The following is a 20,048-nucleotide window of genomic DNA, read 5'->3' as shown; positions in this document are numbered from 1 at the left end:
CGAACTCCTGTCTGCATCAGTGATCCCAAACCAGTGATCTGACAGAAGGGGACACATTGCCAGTTGTAAACACAGTTGGCATCGTTCCTTCTGTAACACACGTGATGTCTGGCTTTTAATATAAAAACCCAGTTCAGAGGTCAAACAGATATTGCACTATTAGAATTTAAGATGTATATTAATATATCTAGTGAGAAATCAGAAACTAGAAACTTGAGCAGAGAAATGGATAAGAAAAGAGTCAAATGGAAATTAGAAAAATAAACCAAGCAAGTCTACTATATCAGGGAAAATCCTTCACAAAACTTGTTACAGCTAAAGAAACAATTGGCAAACTTAAAGGTTCCTAACAATTATCTAAAGTGAGGGATGAGAGCAGAGGTGGAGAAACAGCACAGAGCATCAGAGAACTGTGGGACAAAGTAAATAGTTTAAAATCAGTCCCCGAGGAAGCCGGCAGGCTAGGGCAAGAAATACCAAGTGAGAATGGCCAAGAACTGTCCAAGGTGAAGGAAGTTGTAGGTGCTAGAATTTCACACAAGTCCCACACATCATAAGTCAAACAGTTGAAACCAAAGTAGTGGTAAATGTCTTGATGACAGAAGAAAAAGAATCATTATAGGCAGGAAAAGAAACAGTTAAGCAGACTTCTTGGTAGGAACTATCCGAGCAAGAACACAATGGAATAAGTGTCCGCCTGTATGGACTTTGGCAGTCCCCACTCTATGCTAACAAGGGAAAGCCGAACCAACTGAAAAATCAACCACTCTTGGATTCAAAGTGATGTCACAGGCAAATTGCTACCCCCAGAACTGGAGAGACCTCCAGGTGAGTAGAGAATCACAACTGAAAACAAACTACATGGTTGGGAAAAAGATCCCTGAACATGTCCCTGACATGAGGACATGTTAACAGGGATTTCCAAAGCAGAAAAAAATAAAAGAGAGGGAAATATCCACAGACCATCCCAGATGGCAGGACAGCCTTCTACAGTAGGAGGTGTAACGTGAGCATAATGGGAATACCAGAAGAACACAGAAAGGAAGGAACAGGAAATGATTAAAGCAACAAGGATTGGGCCTTCAGACAAATGTAGATCTCAAAGCACAGCTCCCGGAAGCTCAGAGAGTACCACACAGGATAAATGCCAAAAGACTACAACCAGGCCCTCCATATTTTAAAAGTCTTGAAAGAGGAAAAAGATAACTACCGTGAAGATAAAATTTGCAATCTTTTTTTCAGAAACCATGCAAGCAAGGAGTGGAATAAAATATTTATGGTTGAGAGAAAAAAATGACAACATACAATTCTATGTCCTTTCAAATTAGCTTTCAAAATTATAGAAGAAATACGGTCTTTCTTAGAAAAACAAAAGTTGGGGGAATTTGTCAGGAGTCTTGCCTTATAAGAAATGTTAAAAAGTTCTTGGAGTAAAAAATAAATAAATAAAAATGATATATCAGAAATTGGAGCTACTTAAGGAAGAGTATCTATCATCATATGTTATAAGGAATTGGCTCGTGTGTTATGGAGGCTGAGAAGTCTGCAGTCAGCAAACTAGAGACCCAGGGAGCCTATGACGTAGCGTTTGTAGTTCTGAGAGCCCCGAGAGTTGGTGGTGTGAGTTCCAGTCCACAGTCCAGCAGGCTTGAGAGCCAAGAGCAGCCAGTGTTTGCATTTGAGTCCAAAATCAGGCCAAGACGGTACACAGAGTACAAGTGCCCCAGCTCCCTCTATGCCCTGTTCTACCGTGCCAGTTCAAGTAGGTTTCATAAATGTCTCCAGGGGGTCCTCTGTGCCACACCATCCCCAGAAGGACCTTTGAAAAGCCAAGTGTGACCAGAAGGACCTTTGAAAAGCCAAGTGTGACCAGGCCATTGCCCTGCTTTCATTCTCTCAAGTTGTGGTAAACTTGCAGCAAAACATCCCCAGAGAGATTCACCGTGGATGGGAGTATAAATGGACCAGGCTCCTCTTCTGTGTGGGACAATCTGAGGCCTATAGGCAAGTACAGGCCTCAGTGACAAGTGTGTTGTCCTGGGACAACTAGACTTGTGTTCCTAGGAGAGACGGGGAAAGGTTGGTATTTCATGAATCACTGAGGGAAGCTGCGTGGTTAAGCATGTATGAAAAGAAACCAGGGTCGTTTCTTCACATCTACTGCCCGGCCCTGGTTCAAACAGCATCGTCACCAGCCAGCCTTCCACAACAGCCTCTGGAGGATTCCAGGTTAGGGGAGAGCCTCAGAGACCCAGAGGAAGTGCTTTAACTGGTCAAGACCCCGCGTCATCATTCATGAAAACTCAATTAGGACAGTAGCCTCTGCTTTTCCAGCTGCAGAGGAGCAACCTAAACCTGAGCCGTGAAAGGACAAGCAGGAGAGACATGCGTGACATGTGTGACCCCAGGACGGGAGCCTTCCACCCACTGCCTCTGAAGCTCTTACCTGAGATGGTCTGCATACAGCAGCACCAGAAGGACTCTTGGTTCCTAGTACGATCAGTGCTGAAATCCTGCGACTCCCATTCTCTTGGGCTCCCAGAGCACACCGACGACTGGAGATCTGAACTTGATATGTGCATGAATACGTTTGAAATTTTAACGTGTTTAAATTCCACCTGTAAGTGTTAGTTGAGCAATTATGAGCAAAACACAATGCCTAAATCACGGGGTGCCGCATTCCAAGGGTTCCAGGCCAGCCTTCGGTGACAGCCAAGGTTTTAAGTGAGGAGTGGGACTGGCTGACTGTGGCCCATGATGAAGCTGTGGTGGAGGCAGGGTGAAGGCGGGAGGCCATTCAGGAAGGACTGCAGTCTTCCTTCATGGAGCAAGTGACGTGGGGCTGAGAAAGAACGGAGGGTGGAGGTGACAGTGAAGGGGATCTCCCTTGCACACGCAGGGTTTGATGTGGGCGGCCCATGATGGGCAGAGCCCAGGCAGGCAGGCAGGCAGGCAGGGGTGCAGGGGGGCTGTGCAGTGGGGGCCGCTGGAGAGCGTTTTCTTGCCCTGGTGAGGGAGGTGTCACTGGCCTTTGGGAGAGAATTGCCACCAAGGAACTACAGAATGGGGCTCCAGGGAGGGGTGGGTCTGTAGTCTTCAGAGGGGACGAGGCCCAGCTCCCAATTCCTGGAAGAATAATTAGCCCTTGTGTTCATTTAAAAGGAGAGAAGCCATCTGGCCATCATGGGGGTCACAGAGCTTTCGAGACAGGTGGATGGGGTGGACCCTGTGCAGGACGGGGTCTGGAGCGCGGGGCTGTCCAGGCCTCCCAGGAGTGGGTGAGGAGGGCAGGGTGGCCGTGTGAGTGACTGCTCCAGGCCCCACAGGACTGGTGGTGGGGTTGGAGCTTGCTCCCATCGGGGTGCCCTATTAAGGGCAGAAGCCCGGCAGCCAGAGGAAGCCTGACTGCCCTGCATGGCTCCCTCTCCCAGGACCTCTTGGGCCTCCACCCTTCCCTGGCACAGGCTGCTCCACGTGAGGCGTTCTCTTACCTGGCCTGCTGTGGTGGTGGCACTGCCAGGCCAACCTTTACTTCTCTCCCTTCCTTCCCTTCTTCCTCTCCTCCCCATCTCTTCTCTTTAAAAATTTATGGAGGTGAAATTTGCATAACTATTTCACAACGAACAATTCAGTGGTATTCAGGTCACTCACAGTATTGTGCTGTCTCCACCTCTGTCTAGTTCAACACATTTCCAGCACTCCAAAGTCCAGTCCAGTGCTGCAGACTGAATGTTGTAATTCCCATTGTGATATGTCTGGAGGTGGGACTCGTGGGGGTGATTAGGTTATGAAGAATTAGTGCCTTATGAAAAGAGACTCCAGAGAGATTCCTTCACCATTACACGCTGTGAGGACCCAGGGAGAAGAAGGACACCTAGAACCAGACACCAATGTGCTGGAAACCTGAGCTTGGACTTCCAGCCTCCAGAACCATGAGAAAGAAATTTCTGTTGTTTATAAGCCCACGCATTTATGGTATTTTGTTATAGCACTGAACAGAATAAGACACATTAAGTAGTTTCTCTTTTTCCCTCTTGTAACCCCTGGGAATCACCAATCTGTTTTCTGTCTATGAATTTATCCATTCTGGATATTTCACATAGATAGAATGTGATGTTTTATGATCTTGTATTGAAGATTCCTTCTCTCAGCCAAGTTCTACTCCATCGGTTCCCCAATTTTAACCAAATCAAACCTCTTAATGCATTTGTAGCTGGAATTATAGTGGTGTTGCTTTTTAAAATCATTTGTTAAAATTTTACATTTCCACAAAGCTTGTAACAGATTAAATTTGTTAGTCTCCAGTGTTCACATCTGGGAAGATGGGACACACTGGGTTAACCGCAGCATTTGTTCACAAGACCGCACGAAGGAGGGCAGCCATTTTAGGTTTGGAACAAGGCGCTGGACAGACTTGGCTTTTGGCCAAGCCAGTTCAACTTTAACCTCTGCTCTTCTGCCGCCTCCCTCCTTCGAAACGCGACGGGGTGGGCGGGGCGGGCACAGGGCACACGCAGGTGGGCGCCCAGGAGGGTGAGACGGTCCCTGGGCGGGGCCAGAAGGAGGGGAGCAGCCGCCTGGGCGGGGCTTAAGGCAGGTGGAAGGCTCCTGGGCGGGGCTTAAGGCAGGTGGGCAGGTCCCTGGGCGGGGCTTAAGGCAGGTGGACAGGCTCCTGGGCGGGGCTTAAGCAGGTGGGCAGGTCCTGGGCGGGGCTTAAGGCAGGTGGGCAGGCGTCTGGGCGGGGTTGAAGGAAAGTGGGCCGGTTCCTGGGCGAAGCGACCGGCAGGTGGCTCCTGGCGAGGCTGAAGGCACGTGGGCAGGTCACAGGGCGAGGCGGCAGGTGGGCTGGCGTCTAGGCTGGGCGGCAGGTGGGCAGGTCCTGGGGCGGCGCGGCCGCAGGGCACGCCGGGCAGCAGGTGGGCAGGCCCGGGGCGGGGCGGCGGCCCAGCACCCGGAAGGCCGCTGGCGGAGTGAGCGCAACAGGCGGCCGCCGCGGCTGGAGCCGGCGCGGCCCGGGCTCGGGATGGACAAGCTGAAGAAGGTGCTGAGCGGGCAGGACGCGGAGGACCGCAGCGGCCTGTCGGAGGTGAGTGCTCCCGCTGCCACCCCCCGCCGCCCCGCTGGCCCTGCGGACGCGGGCGGGAGCCACAGGCCTCCGGGCTTCTTGGGAGGCTGCCCTGCCCCGAGTCCCTCCTGTTCTGTGGGCCCCGCCGCGCCGCCGCCGCAGGTGCGCCCAGCCGCGTCCTTGGGCGCCCGCGCCCCTGCAGCCCTCCGCCCGGCCCTGAGCGGGGAGCGCGGCGCGGCCGGCGGCGAGTCCTCGCGGGGCAGAGGCCGCGGAGGGGCTGGGGGCGCGGCCGCGGCGGGTGTCGGCTGCGGGCGGCGCCACGCCCACCGACCCGTGCGGTGGCCGCGGGGGCGAAGCTGGTGCGCGGTGAAGCCGAGAACTCCCGGGACGGGGCCAGCCCCTCCGGCGGCTCGGTCCACAGCCCGCGCCCCTCTCCGTGGACTGCGTCCCTCGGGAGACGCCGGCCTGTTGTTTTCTTCGAAACGGTTCGACGGAGCCGAGGCCCGCACCAGGCCCGAGTCGGGGCAGCGCGCAGGGCGGGGGGTCTCTGTTTTGGTTTCCCGCTGGAAGACCGACTCGGGCTTTCGGTGTGAAGGCGAGGGCGGTGGTGGGCGCGCTCCCGGGACCAGCCCCCGACTGCAGCAGCGCGTTTTCCTCCTCCCTGCGGCCGGTGCGTTCCGAGCTTCGTTTGCTGTGGGTACCTGCGCCCTCTCCAGGGAACCTCAGTGTAAAACGCGCTTCCCGAATCTTCACCAGGAGTCCCGTGTTGGAGGAATGTGGGTCCACTGTGTTGTTTTTTGGACACTTCATAACAGCTGGGTGGTGCCTTTGTTAACTGGCCAGGGCTCCGGAGTACCTTCGTGTGCCCTTTTTTCTTGTTTTCTGGCCTCTTAGCTGTATTTCTTGGCCAGGAACCACCGGGCTTCAGGACTCCGGAAGCGCCACGCCAAGATGCACCAAGGGGAACCTCACAGGGCCCAAGAAAGCTCTGCCCTGGTGGTTGACCCTGCTGCTCATCTGCAGACGTGCGCCGGGCAGGCTGTGGACAAGCTGTCTGGAGCAGCCGGGGCTGAAGAGGGACCACTTTCTATTCTGGACTCTGCGGGTGCAGTGTGGACAGTGAGGCCGCGCACATGGTTCAGGAAATCCTCATGGAGCAGCAGGAGACCTCTGGCGCCCCTGAGGAGTGCATCTGAGAGACACCAGTGCCTGGGTTTTGTCCTAGGTGCTGAGTGCTGCCTCTGGCACAGTGAGAAGCACAGGCACAGGCTGCATTTGTTTGTGAAAGATTAGGTGCTCTTGCTTTGTTCTAAAACACTCAGTTTCCTCTTTCTGAGTGAGATTCCTGTTTATGTGCATCATGGTGTGGCGCTTCCGGAGGCCTGAAGCCCTGGAAACATTTTTAGCCAACTGAGTTGTTTTTAGAGCTGTTTTGGCTTAGTTTTCACTTATCAGGACAGGGCGTCTTTTAAATCTGGGCAAAAAATGTGATCAACTCACATTTTCCATGATTTTGAGGCTGGCAATGATGGAGGTTTCTGTGGTGAAATTTCTGTTTTGTGTGGTGCGTTGGACTAGGTGGCCTTAAAAATCTTTTCAAATCCAATCATGACTTGTCAGAAGTCACCAGAGGTGTTTTAGTTTTTTTAATTGTTTAAATGCAAATCATAAAAGAGAGCACGAGTGGCCCTGCTCTGGTCCCCCTTCCTCCAGGGAGCTGTGAAGATTGCGTGGGTGTCTCATCAGGAGCCTGCTGGCCAGTTCTCTAATTGATGCCTCGCCTCAGTGGACTTCTTTCTGTGAGTGTAGGTTTTGTGTTTTCTACAAAGGATTCCGGGGCAAGGGAGGAATGAATGGCCCCGACCTTAAAACGGGGGAAAGCCGCTCCCTACTGTTGGCAGGCCCATCTCCCTGAGCGGCTCTCGGCTGTATTTCTTGGCCAGAGCCCTCTTTGCTCCACAACCTGGAGTCAAAGGGACCTTTGTCCCGACTGCTGGCACTGAGTGAGCAGGTTGCCTGCAGCCTCTCTCCAGGTACCGTGTTATGTTGCTCTAACTTCCAGAGAAGCCGGCTAGCACAGCTTCCAGCCGCTGTGGTCAGAGACAGTTGCTTTCACACACGGCGGAAGGGGAGTGAGTCTGCTTTCAGAGTCCACTTGGGAGAAGAAGAGCAGCAAATGTGCAGGGGAAAGACCTTGCAGCCACAGGCCATGGAAAACAGTGGTGAAAATTCACCCCCAGTCACCCATTTTGGCAAAAAAAGTAACATTTGGATAGAGTCCCCTGAGGGACCTGGAGACCAGGTGTCACTCTCCATCCTGAAAGGAAGAACCAGAAACAGATTTTCGGCAGAACGACCTTCTCTTGCCAGTGTTTTGAGTTTTACAAGGGCTGGAATCTTACTGACCTCCTGAGTCTCTTCAGTTCTGTCTGAATGTCGAGGCCAGTTCAAATCTAACATTTAACCTTATGGTTTATCCTCTTGATAAAACAAGGTGGGATCCTTTGGAACATCCCTGTTGATGCCGAGTGGTGCTTGGTGGGGGGGCAAATACCCGCTGAGCCTCCTGGCCCTTTCCTTGCTCCTGCTCCCCCTGGGGAGGCGAGTTCTGGGGTTTTCGCGCTGGTAGGAGGAGTGTGGAGTGTCATTTATTCTCACCATGGAGGGTGGTGTCCTGGGTGAGTTAGAAGTTGTCTAACTCGATCGTCTGGGCCCAGTAAAGCCTGGTGGCAGAGCCCCAGATACCTCACCTTGGAGCCAGAGGGAGTTGAAGACGTGGACTCCTGGAGGAGGAGGGGTATCCCCAGCATGGGCACAGGTGGCTCCTCTGTCAGGTCCCAGTGTGGGCTTCCTGCTGTGTGTCCCAGGCCAGCTGTGCCTCTGCAGGTCCTATGTTGCTGCAAGTTTCTGTGAGTGCTCTGTGTGGTGCGGTCACCAGCCCAGTTTCAGTCATGTGACTACCTGGGAGTGGGAAGAGGACCCTTCTGATGACATCAACTTAATCGTCCTGAGTGACAAGTAAGCCCTTTGTAGTAGTGCCGAGCAAAAAGCAGAGGGAATCAAGACCGAGGGCCTGGCCCGTCTAGAGATCCCTGCAGCCTCTGCCACCACCTGCCTGCCTACATGAGAGGTACAAGTGTGGGAGGCACCCTCACCACTCTTTTGGGTGGAGTCTCTGGCCTCACAGGGGAGCACTGTGTGGATACACTCAGCTCCTGCTGCCCTGCCATGGTCTGGTCTCTGGTGGCAGCTGCCTGTGTCCAGCTGTGAAGGGGCTTGCCCTCTTGCATCAGGAGAAGGGTTGGGAGCTGCTCGAAGGTCCTGACTCAGCTGAGTTTTTCTGGAACCTTGACTTCCCCTGAACTTTGCTCTGGAAGGGGACCAATCGTGATGGCATAGCGGCAGGACAAGCAGGGCATTGATGATCTGTCCCCCACCCTGTGAATACAACCTCTACCGTTGTATGTAGAGAGCGAACAGAGTTGCAGATGAGTCCTGGTGAGGGTGGCGGCCTTTGCACTCCAAGTCCCAGTGCCTCAGGAGCAGCAGCTGCTGCAGCTGGGCTGATGGACCAAGGGGAGGGGGACCCTGCTGCCCAAGTGGTGGGGCCCTGTCTGGTGGATCTCATGCCTTTCCAGCTGTGGTCCTGCTGCTGGATGTGGGAGGCTTTGGCTGCACTTGGCTTTGCTGGCTTTGTTGAGATGGGAATCGCTGTCTCTGGAGATGCTCCTCTGAGGCACAGGACACTCCTGGCAGCTACTGGAGAGGAGACTGGTCTGGAGGGTGTGCAGCCCCGAGGAGAGCTGGACTGAGGCCCTTCTGTAGCTGTGGGCACCTGGGATCCTGTCTCCCCTGCCTTCCTAGTCACAGATTAATGCCACTTCTAACTTTTGTGCTTGCTGTGACTTTGGTAGGTCCTCGTGTGCATCTGTGTCACTGTGTTTGAATTCCAGGTTGTGGAGGCCTCCTCGCTAAGCTGGGGCACCAGGGTGAAAGGCTTCATCGCGTGTTTTGCCGTCGGGATTCTCTGCTCCCTGCTGGTAAGATTCCCCTGAACCTCCCTTGCTGAGTCCCCCTTCCACTCGCCTCCTTTTCTCTTTTATTTTCTCAAATTTGTGGCTAAGAGAGCAGGGGTGGGGGCATGAAGGGTGCTCAGGGCTGTGGTGGGAGAGGCCACTCTGACACCAGTGCTGTGCTTTTACTTCCAGGGGACTCTGCTGCTGTGGGTGCCCAAGAAGGGACTGACCCTCTTCGCGGTCTTTTACACCTTTGGTAACATCGCATCCATTGGGAGGTAACAACTGTTTAACGTAACCTTGATCCATCGTTAGATGGGAAAACGGGGTGGATGGTGCTCGGGGAGGTGACGGGGAGGTGATGGAGTGCTCCAGGAGTTTTAAGGGTTTGAAGAGGTGGTTGGAGTGTATTGCGTTCACAGCCTGCTGTTCCAGAACACCTGTCTCCAAACACCTCCGAAGCACCCCGGGAAAGCAGGAAACGCATCAGTCCTGGGTTGTGCACCAGGGAACCGGCAAGCTGTGCTTGAGTGACTTCTCCAAGTCGCCTTCCACCGCCTCCTTTTCTGTGGCTAAGAGAGCAGGGGTGGGGGCATGAAGGCTGCTCAGGGCCGTGGTGGGAGAGGTCACTCCCACACTCTCTGCTCCCACTGCAGACCGTCCCCGGCCGCAGGTGAAGCTGGTTATCCTGTGGTGCCAGGCCATCCCAGGCCCGGGTGTCAGCGCACGCAGCAGGGTGGCTGGAGGGGGCAGAGCTCACCACGCTGAAGGTCCACCGCGCCTGGGCTGACCGCGCCTGGGCTGCCTCCCAGCTGGCAGCGTGGGCCTGGCCTCTGCCGGAATGGCCCGCAGGAGCCTGAACCTGGTCATCTTTCCTGCCCTTCCTTTGTGTCTCCGAAAATGGCTTTGGAGTCCCGGGGTCCAAGTTCCTGGCCCCAGGCTCGGTGCTGACCTCTCTTACCTGTCTCCTTCCTCTGTCCCCATGGCCACTTGTCCCTAGTGGACTTCTGTTCTCCTTGGGTTAGCCTCTCTGAGGCTGCAGTGACAGGTACAGGTTGGTCCTGGCCCATGGAGCCCCTGGGTCAGCCAGTCAGACGCACCTGGTAGGCTGATGTCAATGCAGGATAAGGAAGGGGACACTTGGGAGGGACCACCTGCAGTCCCTCGAGTGGCTCCCTGTTCCTCTACTCAGGGATACAAACTCCTCGGCCTGCGTCCAAGCAAGGCCCTTGAGACGCGACGTGCCCTGCCCCACCCCAGCTAGGCTCACTCCCTCGGTTTCTCTGTCCTTGTTGTGCCTTTGTGGGGGCTGTTTCCTCTGCCTGGGTTGCTGCCCGTCCCTGCCTCCCCGGGTTTGGGGGTACTTGTCCACTTGTTATGACCTGGCCCCACGTTCCCTCTTCTGCAAGACCTTTCCCAATTCCCTCTTGCCCAGAATGGACGGCCTCCTCTGGACTCCGGCTGTGCCGTCTGTGCTTACAGCTATCCATCACCCCAACTTGTCACTGTCAGCCACTTGTCAAGGGCTGTGCCTGTGGCTCCCTGGTCCCCCGCTGTGCCAGACCCCGCTCTGTGTGCAGTAGGAAAAGGTGGAATGATGGTCTAATCATGGCTCTGGGCACCTTCCTGAAGCTTGGTGTATTGATGCTCTGACAGGACGTTCTGGCCTGAGAGGTGTCGCCGTTGCCGCTAAAGCCTTCTCAGATACTGACCGTCCTTAGGCGGCTGTGCTTTGGTGGACAGTGTGGCCTGCACTGAGCGTGGGTACGTGGTATGTTGCTTAGTCCAGAAGAGCGTCCCAGCAGACCTTGACGGGGAGGACCCTTCGTGGCACTGACAGGGAATAGGGAACGAATGGTGATTTCCTGGCTGCTGCCAGAGGTTTGTGGCTTTGCCTGCCATCTGTGCTGTTTTCTGTGTCTGCTGCTGTGGTGTTTAGGACCGGCCTGGCTGTGGCTTCCTACAGTGTGTTGTTGAGGAGGTGCCCTGTGGGCTTACACCCTGAGCTGAGAGCACAGCCTGCAATTCAGGGTGCAGCTGAAGGGCACTCAGAGAGGCGGCCTGACTTTTGGGAGTTCTTGTTTTTATTGAAGGCTCAGTAGCTGATGCCACCTGCTGGTTGGCTTGTGTCCAGGACTAGCTGTCCTGAGCTCCCACTGTAGTGACACCCTGTAGGACTCGGGAAATGAGGCTGAATGCCGACCCTGGCACTTGGGGTGTTGGGTGGGAGAGTCTGCTTCGTGTGAGGTCACTCCCCCTCCCAAGCTCTCAGGTTCTGGTCACCTGGAAAGCATGCTTGGTGTCCCTAGCATACCTGGGGGTGAATGCCAGCTCCTTTGGTTCCAAGCTGTGTGATCTTAGATAAACAAATTAACCTTTCTGAGCTTTATTGTTCACATCTCTAAAATAAGTGTAATATGAACTCAAGGGTTTTGAGGGAATGAAAGAAAAAGTGTGCAGTATTATCTGGTATTTAGCAGACATTCAACAAGGGACAGATGACATCATCATTGAAATGATTCCCTGGAGGTTATGAAAGAAGATGCTCTAGTTCTGACCAAGGAAGGCCTGTTCTGAGCCTTTTGGCTTGTCTGTTTCAAGGGGAGGTTGTCAAGGGGCATCTAAGAGGGGGCTTGTCTAACCTAGGGGTGTGAGTGTGGCTCTAGGGACAGACCCACACCCACAGCCAGCTCTCTCCTTCACTGGTCAAGTGGCCTTGGATGTGGAAGCCCTGGCCCTCAGTGTCCTCCTGTGCAGGGTGAGTGTGGTGATTGTGGGTTGGTGGACTGAGTGAGAGCCATGCCCAGGGGGCCTGCACGGGGCTTTCCAGCGTCATCTGCCCTCCCTGCTCTTGCTGCCCCAGGAGGTCTCGGGAGGTGACTCCGTGTGCCTGCTGTGGTTCTGTTCTGCTCTGAGCGGCTCACGTGTGTCTTTGCCTCCTAGTACCATCTTCCTCATGGGGCCCCTGAAACAGCTGAAGCGCATGTTCGAGCCAACACGTCTGATCGCAACCATCCTGGTGCTGGTAAGTGCTGCGATTTTGCTGGACTTCTCACGTGGGCATCTTTATTTTGGCTGCATGGAATAGTTTTCTTCTTACACCTGAGGACCCCCTCCACTGCCCCCTGCCCTCCTTCAGCTTAACACTTCGCAGTCCTGTAACCACACCGCAGGAGGGTGGTCTTCATCTTCTAGTAAGTGCCAGGCCCGCCTTCCCAACGTGCATCAGTTGGCGTCTAGATACTGCAGTTCCACAAAGCACCTGTAGAGGGTGCTGCTTGTCACACTGGCCCCACTCTTGGGCTGTCAGAGCCCCACAGGCAGAGCCTTAGGGAGTGGCTACACAGCACCTACCGTGGGTGGTGACATCTTCTAGGACGGTATCTGACTTTGGCGTCATACATACTGTTCCCATCAGGCTTCCTGAAGTGAAGTGGGCTATCTGTGGCCTAGTGTCCTTGTGCCCAGCTCTGGCAGAGCTGCCTGCAGTTTGTCATTGCTTCCTGTCCCCTCCACCTGGAATTCCTCTCTCTTGGATCTAGTTTTCTATGTGGCTGACAAAAATCATCCCAGACCTCCTCTCTGGCCACATTAGGATCTTAGGATCGACATACGTTTATTTTTAGTTTCATTTGTATGCATTTCACTTATTCAGATAGGTAAGTGCTCTGAGGCCAGGGATGCATTTGCTGTTTGGTCCCTTCAGGGCACCAGGCACATTGCTGGACACAGAACGTGGTTAGGACACCGTGTCATAGATGTGAGGAGAAAGCCATGGCTGGTGGCTCAGGTGCCATTTGCTCTAGGCCAGCCCCAGGTGCAGCTGGCTGGGACAGCCTCTATGGGAAGAGCTCTCTAAGGTACTAGGGAAAGTGTCAGGTGACATGTACACAGGGAGCTGGCTTGCTGATGCGATGGACATCTCCTGATGACCTTTGTTATCGCGCCCTGTCTACTCCAGGGACGACTTGGGGAAGAGTTAGAATAGAGTCTTTCTGTGAGGCGCACTCAGGGTGTTCGGGGGAGCAGACGATGGTGTGTGCGTGGGCCAGAATGTGACTTCCGTGGGCCGGGGGCGGATCCCGGGGAGACGTCAACGTGTCAGAGCATCTTTCTCTTTGTGACCTGTGCAGACCTTGCTGGGAGACTTGGTTTCCTGGGGTTTAACTGTGCCAGGTGTGGATGCTCAGCAGGTTGAGTGCTGCTTCGAGGTGAGGGTCGTGTGTGGTGGCCGTGATGCCCGTGGCCTGACGCCTGCTGGGGCTGGTCAGGAGCCCCGTCTTCACGGGCTTTCTCTGGCCGTGTGTCCTGGTCTTGCTCACGGTGTCCCTCTCTCCCTGCAGCTGTGCTTCGCCCTCACCCTGTGTTCCGCCTTTTGGGTAAGTGTGGCCTGGACTTCCCAGAACCCCGTGGCTTCCACCCGCCTCGTGCTTTTCTGTGACCTCCTTGTTTTCCTTTCAGTGGCACAACAAGGGACTGGCGCTCATCTTCTGCATCCTGCAGTCCTTGTCCTTGACGTGGTGAGTGACCTTTTAGCAGTGCTCTCCCACGCAGACCCCTGACTGACGCTGCTCCAGGAGGCGAGGCCACGTGTCCAGGGGGAGGCTGGGAGTGCAGGAGGAAGAATTCTCAGTGAGGCCTGGGCTCCAGAGCAGAAGCCCTCGCCCGCCCACCGCCAGTAGATGGCGGCAGAGGTCCCGAGTGGCCCGAGGCTGTCCACTGAGCTCAGGGCTGATTGTGATGTACAAATGTTATGAAGCCACTCATGTCCCCTAAGTACAAGGACAATGAAAGTATCTGAGGGCTGGTCACAAGAGGCTCTGAGTCAAATAGAAGAAAAGGAAAGTGGTGAGAGAATGAATGAGTGACACACTTGTGATGGAGTGAATCATGTACACAAGGACAAAGAGGGAATTGTCAGCGGGAGCCGAGGAGCAGCGGCTGACGAAATGGAAAACCGGGTGGCTGTGGGCGGCAGGGTCAGTGCAGGCCCTGGGGCCTGCCGCTTTTGGAAGTTCAGTTGAAGACTGGAAGATGTACCAAGGGCCGAGCATAGCAGAAGGGCGACTGGAGGCGTGGTTTTAAAACCATGAGTGGCGCTGTGGGTTCACAGCTTCTCCACCCCACACACCATCAGAGTGAGGGGAGGCGGCCCAGGTGGGCTCTGTAGTCCTGAGATGCTCCTGGGATGCATTCGGGGATGAAATCTGCATGTCAGGTTCACTGTAGGTATGACTGATCTCTTGGGAAGAAATGTTCACTGTAGTGAACGGCATAGAGAGGACTGTGGGTGTCTTACGGTTCCCCAAGATCAGTGAACCACTCGGTAGAAATGGGCCTGGAGACTGAACCCAGCCCCCGTCCCCCTTCTGTGATGTGGACTTCTGAATAAATATGCTTCCCACTGCCTTTGGAAGCACCGTGTTCATGAGTGATTGTGCTCGTGTGCATGGACAGGGCGAGGTATGCAACAGAGTGCCATCTGATTTTAATGTGACACGTTTGGCTAGTGGGTGCTGAAGGGCCTGGTTTGGTGGCTCATGTTTACATTTTGGTTTTATTCTGGGTGCAGGAATCGGTAGCCATGTACACACATTCCTTTTGCCTTGGACTTTTGCTTGTGAAGTCACTTTCCAAGGGTAGCAGTCACATGGCTCAGTGAATGACGTGACCCGACACACACACCTGGTCGTGTAGGGCTGCTCAGCCTTCTGCGCGGCTCCCTTCCCCGCTGTGGCCGGGCTAACTGGCCCTGCCAAGATGACTTGGGACTTGAACAATCATAGCCTGATGCATGCTCATCCAGGGAGTAGGGGGGCTCTTTACTTTGGTCTTTCCTGTTTCTTTTTAATTATAGGAGCACACCAGACAGTCCGTCTCAGTTGGGTCAAAGTTAACATAAAATTTTAGAGGATAGCTGTTGTGGATGTTATCTGAAGTTCTTCTAGAACAGGGCGTCCGTGCCACCTGGGTGTCTGGAATCTGTGTCTTTTAGGTGCTCACTGCTGGCTCATTTGATTAAAGTAGCACCCCAGTGAGGCTGAGGTCGGAGGGCTTATCTCCACATGGTCTTCTGCCCCCTTCTGTGGCCACCTAGCTCTGCCTTGGTGTGTGTGCACACGTGCATGTGTGTTCACTCCCTGGGCCATGGGATGGAGCGGTCTGGGGAGGGCATGTTGGTGCTCCTGGCACTCAGGAGCACTGTGCATTCCGTCTGACCTTTGCTCTCCTGACCTTTGTTCTCCGTTGCAGGTACAGCCTGTCCTTCATACCATTTGCAAGGTAAGACTAATGGTGTATTTGGAAATATAACTTTTGTCATTTGTGAACAATGATATGTTTGTGTAGGGCCTTAAAAGATTAATTACAGAGAGTACATGCTATTTTATTTATCTTTATTAAAATTATTTGAGCCAAATAGGCAAAGGCTTATATCTGTTTCATAGATGAGTAAGTCAGGGCCACCCTCCACCCACCCCAATTATACCCCAATGAGGTGCTCCCAGCCTGCTGGCTGCTGGTTGGGTGAGCTTCCCACTGTAATATGAAATGTGTGTATATACGTTATCACCCTTTTAACCTGTAGCTTTGAGTAGGCTCTTTTGTTTGTTTATTTATTATATACATGACAATGGAATGCATTACAATTCATACTACACATATAGAGCACAATTTTTCATCTTTCTGGTTGTATACACAGTGTATTCACACCAATTTGTGTCTTTATACCTGTACTTTGGATTATAATGTCCATCACATTCCACCATCATTAATACCCCATGCCCCCTCCCTTCCCCTCCCACGCCTCTGCCTTATCTAGAGTTCGTCTATTCCTCCCTTGGTCCTGCTCCCTACCCCACTATGAGTCAGCCTCTTTATATCAGAGAAAACATTTGGCATTTGTTTTGGGGATTGGCTAACTTCACTTAGCATCATCTTCTCCAGCTCCAACCACTTACCTGCAAATGCCATGATTTTGTTCTCTTTTATTGCTGAATAATATTCCATTGTGTAGATGTGCCACGTTTTCTAGGTTGGTTTTCTAGGGGCGTCTAGGTTGGCTCCACAGTTTAGCTGTTGTGAATTATGCTGCTGTAAACATTGATGTGGCTGTGTCCCTGTAGTATGCTGTCCTTTGGGTATAGTTCTGTTTTTTCAGAGGTGAGCACTGATTTAAATCCCTGGGCGGAGGCGGGGTCTGGAATCGTGCTGTTTCCTTGTGGTGTCCCACTTATGAGGGAGTTTCCAAGGAGTTGATGAAGGGAGAGCGTGAGCAGAGGCAGGGCCAGAGGACCAGGCCTTCTGGCTGGTAGTGCCTTGGTAACCAGAGAGGCTGGGCGGTGGTCCCCAGAGGCCCTTCTGGTCTGGAGGTCCCCTGAGCCCAGGCGCCTTGCACAAGCCCTTTCTATGGGGCCTCTCAAGACCGGCCTTTGGGGTCTTTGCCTCCAACTGTTCTCATGCGGCCATTGGTTTCCGTTCTCCTCCGTCATTACCTGGTCACCGAAGGCCACCTTCTCCCTGCTCGTGTCCTGGGTGAGCTGGGAAGGAGGCAGGGCAGCATGGCACCTCCCGCGTCCCGGGTCTTTTGCGGACAGCGGCGTGGAGGAGCTGGGCGTGACCCCGGGGTGAGGCACTAACAAGCCATCGAGCTACAGCAGCCGGGGACGTGGCACCTAGAACCCGGGAGCATGACGGTGGTGAGGTGCTCCAGGCGACTTTGCAGTTTTGGGGGCCGTGGCTTGTCCGATGAGTGTGGGCAGGGATGCCGTGGCTGCTAGGTCTGTAGTGGAGATGGCCAGAGCCCACCAGGTCTGAGTGTCCAAGCCGGGTCCACCTGGGGCCTGGAGCAGCTCCCTCGTTGGCAGGCCCCAGTGCAGAATGAAGGCTTGGGCGCCTAACTCGGACACGATGAAGGAGGTCACGAGGTGACAAGAGGGCACCCACGAGACTGGACTCTCCTGGTTCAGGGCCCAGTTGCGCAGGTCTCACCGTGAAGCTGCCTTGCTCGGTGTCTTTCTCGGGCCTTTCCACTTGGCCTAGATTGGCACCTGTGGGCCTTCTGAGGGACGGGTAGGCAGCACGAGGGCATTCTGTTGGCAGCGGTGAGTTTCCTGCGTGGAGCAGATGAAGCCCCCCAGTGTCGAGGAGAATCACAAGGCTGGGTGTCACCCGCCTGTATAGCCTCTACCCAGTGCTCCTCAGAAAGTGCTGTTTACCTGGAAGAGAAGGGTTCCCTGACCTTGTAACTGGGAAATACTATAAGCCAGATGGCTTGCATTGTCCAGCCTTCCAGAGCCCTTGTCTGCCTGTGAGCCGCGTGAGGGGTCCCATGACTTCTGGGACTTCAGCGGAATGTGTCTTAGGAAGTGCTGCCCACAGTCACCTCCATGTTGACACACAGTGCCCCCCTCACCTCTCTGCCTCACATGACGGTGTGCAGGTGTGCGTGGTGCAGGTGGGGACGAGGACCTGGTGTGATGCGTGCAGCGAGGTGGGCGGGGTGCAGAGAGCTTGCTGGGCTCTGAGTACGGCTCTTTCCTATTGCTTTCTGCATCGAATTCCAAGGAGTGAATGAGCCTGTTGGCAGGTGCTTGGTGCCTGTGGGAAACACCCTGTGTGAGGCTGCTCCTCACAGGTGTCCCTCGAAAGGTCACTGCTGCTAGCTTGGAAGGAAGCGGGGCCCCAGCGACTGGCTTGTTTTTGGTGCATTCTGTGATTGCGGCTGATGAAACCGCTTTGGTTCCGACAGTCTGCACTGTCCACCTGCCTGTCTGGCTCTGATTACAATGACAGCTGTCATTTCCAAGTGCCCATTCTGTGCAGTGCACTGATGTCCACAGAGGGGAGCAGGGGAAGTGGGCTTATCCCCTCTGAGGGGTGAGGAATCGCAACCCCAGCAGGACTAGTCACCTGCCCAGCAGAGGCCTCCCAGTGAACGTTGGACGGCGGTGGCCGCCAGTAGGTCTGCCCGGTCCAGCGGGCCTCTCGGAGACTCTGGGCCTAGGAGACTCTCGAGCAGGGGCTCTCACGGGCAGGCGCCTAGGGGTAGTGATGTCCCATTCATCTTTGTGTTCTTTCCTTCCTAGGGATGCTGTGAAGAAGTGTTTTGCCGTGTGTCTTGCATGATACGCTGCCAGGTCTGCAGAGCTCTGGAAGGCATCAGGCGTGGAAGCTGGTGGACATCTTTGTAAATAGCCCCCAAACCTGTGTCTGGGAGACACGTGCCTTTATCCCGCATCTCAACACCTGAGGGTTTGCCTTGGGAAGCGGTCATGCTCCCACCCCGAAGCTGTGGCACAGAGTCACAGGTGGGTTCTGCACCTCGTACAGCCGAGTCTTCCTCTCACACCTGCTCCTCTTTGGATGCTGACCCACTGAATTCCCCTAAATAAAAAAACCTGGTTAAACATCAGCAGATGAGCCCTGGGGAGGCCTCGGGGGGAGGTAGGGACAGAATGGCAGGGCCAACGAGGCCTTTGCAGACTTGTCCCTCTGCCCGGGGCCTGGTGCTGCTGCCTCCCCCAGCCTGGACTGGCTTCTGCCCTGGGAACCCAGATGGGTGTTCTGTGCTACCTGGGTCCTGGCGAGCCTGGCCGTGGAGGGGAGTGGGGCCCCTTCTGGCGAGACGCGCTGCTTCCTCCCGGACCTGGGCACTCCTGCTGTTGTGAAGCACCTGGCTGTGGAACGACTTCTCCTGCGTCTGGCGCAGGCTCCTCGTCTCCGGGGTCCCCTGTCCCCCAGCTCGCTTCTGTCCTTACGACTTGCTAGCACAAGGTGGAGGGAGAGCAGCAGCAGTAGCAGACACTGCCGCGTCCTGTGGCCGGGGTCGACAGGAGGTGAAAAGCTGGCTGCTTCCTGCTGTATTTTTTCTTGATTATTCCTAGGTGTTTGCTTTTAAGTTGATTTTATTTTCTGTCCGCCCCTGCAGTGGGGCCCGGGCAGAGCGGGTGAGAAGACAGATTCCTGCTGGGAGGGCAGGAGGCCGGCATGCCTGCCCAGCCACCCTCAGGCGGTCCCTGTATTGGCACTCAGCAGTGCTGGGGGCACTGGGAGGACACTGGGCTGCAGGTGATCAGGTCTTAGCTCACACCCAACCATGTGCAGTGTGCTTCCATGTTTGTGGGGCTTTCTGGTCCTCACAAGGGGCTTGTGAGCAGCAGGCCTGTCTCCCCTGTGCAGCTGGGAAACTGGACCAGCCTCCACCTCCCGAGGGCAGGGCTGGGCAGGCTGGGCACACCGGGCACACCTCCCCGACCTCCTAGGACTCGCCCTGCCTTCTTGAGCCTGGCCCCTGCCTCCCTGGCTCCAGTGTCTTATGCCACCTGTGCCGTCTCCTGCCTGCCACACCCCGTCCTTTGTGACCGTCTCCTCCTGGGTCTCTAGGGCGTTTGCTGGTCCCTGGTGTACCCTCTCAGCTGCTCTATGCCACCTGACCATCAGCAGGGCCTGTCTGGATCAGCCGGAGTCCCTGGCACCCCAGGACCTCCAGGCCCACCCTCAGATGAAGGCTCTCTGGGTTTTCCTCTTGGCTGTCACCTGGGCTGTGCTCTAGCACCTCCACACCAAAGGCAGTGGCCACTGGCTGTCTGTTTGCTTGGGGCAGTGAGCTCAGGCTGCCTGGGTTCTGCCTGTGGCTGGAGAGGTCAGAGCAGGGCTGACGGCAGAGGCAGGCCATCTTGCAGGCCCTTCCCAGGCTGCCGAAGGCACTGCTGTCTTCCACCTGCCCTGAGCCAGGAGGGGAGACACGTGCTACCCTCTGGCTTTTGTGGGGTGTATTCATGTCCCAGTTCTTCTGGGAGACAGTTCAGACCCCAGAAGGACATGGGGAGGTCGGGGTCCTTCTCTTATAGATGATGTGAGATATGGGGTTGGCCTCAGTGCGCTGGAGTGATGACCCCTCCTTGCCCTTTCTGAGATGCCTTTCAAGGTGTCACCAGGCTGTCCAGCACAGTGGCAGTGAATGCAGC

General features: G+C 54.9%; 1 protein-coding gene and 1 long non-coding RNA gene across 3 annotated transcripts; one reads left to right on the top strand and one right to left on the bottom strand.

Moving 5' to 3' along the window:
* Window positions 1-1,259: 1,259 nt before the first annotated feature.
* Window positions 1,260-3,556, bottom strand: LOC139701426 (uncharacterized). Its single transcript, XR_011704017.1, has 3 exons — window positions 3,492-3,556; window positions 2,447-2,618; window positions 1,260-2,060 (listed from the first exon to the last, which is right to left on the bottom strand). It is a non-coding gene; the product is annotated as an uncharacterized lncRNA (long non-coding RNA).
* Window positions 3,557-4,933: 1,377 nt separating this feature from the next.
* Window positions 4,934-18,493, top strand: Sft2d2 (SFT2 domain containing 2). Of its 2 annotated transcripts, XM_027922824.2 has the most exons (8): window positions 4,939-5,086; window positions 9,019-9,105; window positions 9,274-9,359; window positions 12,025-12,106; window positions 13,425-13,460; window positions 13,543-13,601; window positions 15,334-15,363; window positions 18,168-18,493. In XM_027922824.2, exons 1-8 carry the CDS (start codon window positions 5,024-5,026, stop codon window positions 18,205-18,207), a joined length of 483 nt encoding a protein of 160 aa, XP_027778625.1. In that variant the 5' UTR covers window positions 4,939-5,023; the 3' UTR covers window positions 18,208-18,493. The 2 variants fall into 2 exon arrangements, with proteins under 2 accessions (XP_071456442.1, XP_027778625.1); XM_071600341.1 differs by lacking the exons at window positions 13,425-13,460; window positions 13,543-13,601 and having other exon boundaries at window positions 4,934-5,086.
* The last annotated feature ends 1,555 nt before the right edge of the window (window positions 18,494-20,048 follow it).

This window comes from Marmota flaviventris, chromosome 12, assembly GCF_047511675.1.
Source record: "Marmota flaviventris isolate mMarFla1 chromosome 12, mMarFla1.hap1, whole genome shotgun sequence".
NCBI lineage: Eukaryota > Metazoa > Chordata > Mammalia > Rodentia > Sciuridae > Marmota > Marmota flaviventris.
This window is presented reverse-complemented; position numbering and strand designations above follow the sequence as displayed.

Excerpts from the sequence above, each read along its gene's own strand:
- Sft2d2 (XM_027922824.2), top strand. The coding sequence starts at position 5,024 with ATGGACAAGCTGAAGAAGGTGCTGAGCGGGCAGGACGCGGAGGACCGC. Across the intron at positions 13,602-15,333 it reads CAGTCCTTGTCCTTGACGTG|GTACAGCCTGTCCTTCATAC; the intron begins GTGAGTGACCTT and ends TCTCCGTTGCAG. Across the intron at positions 15,364-18,167 it reads TCCTTCATACCATTTGCAAG|GGATGCTGTGAAGAAGTGTT; the intron begins GTAAGACTAATG and ends TTTCCTTCCTAG.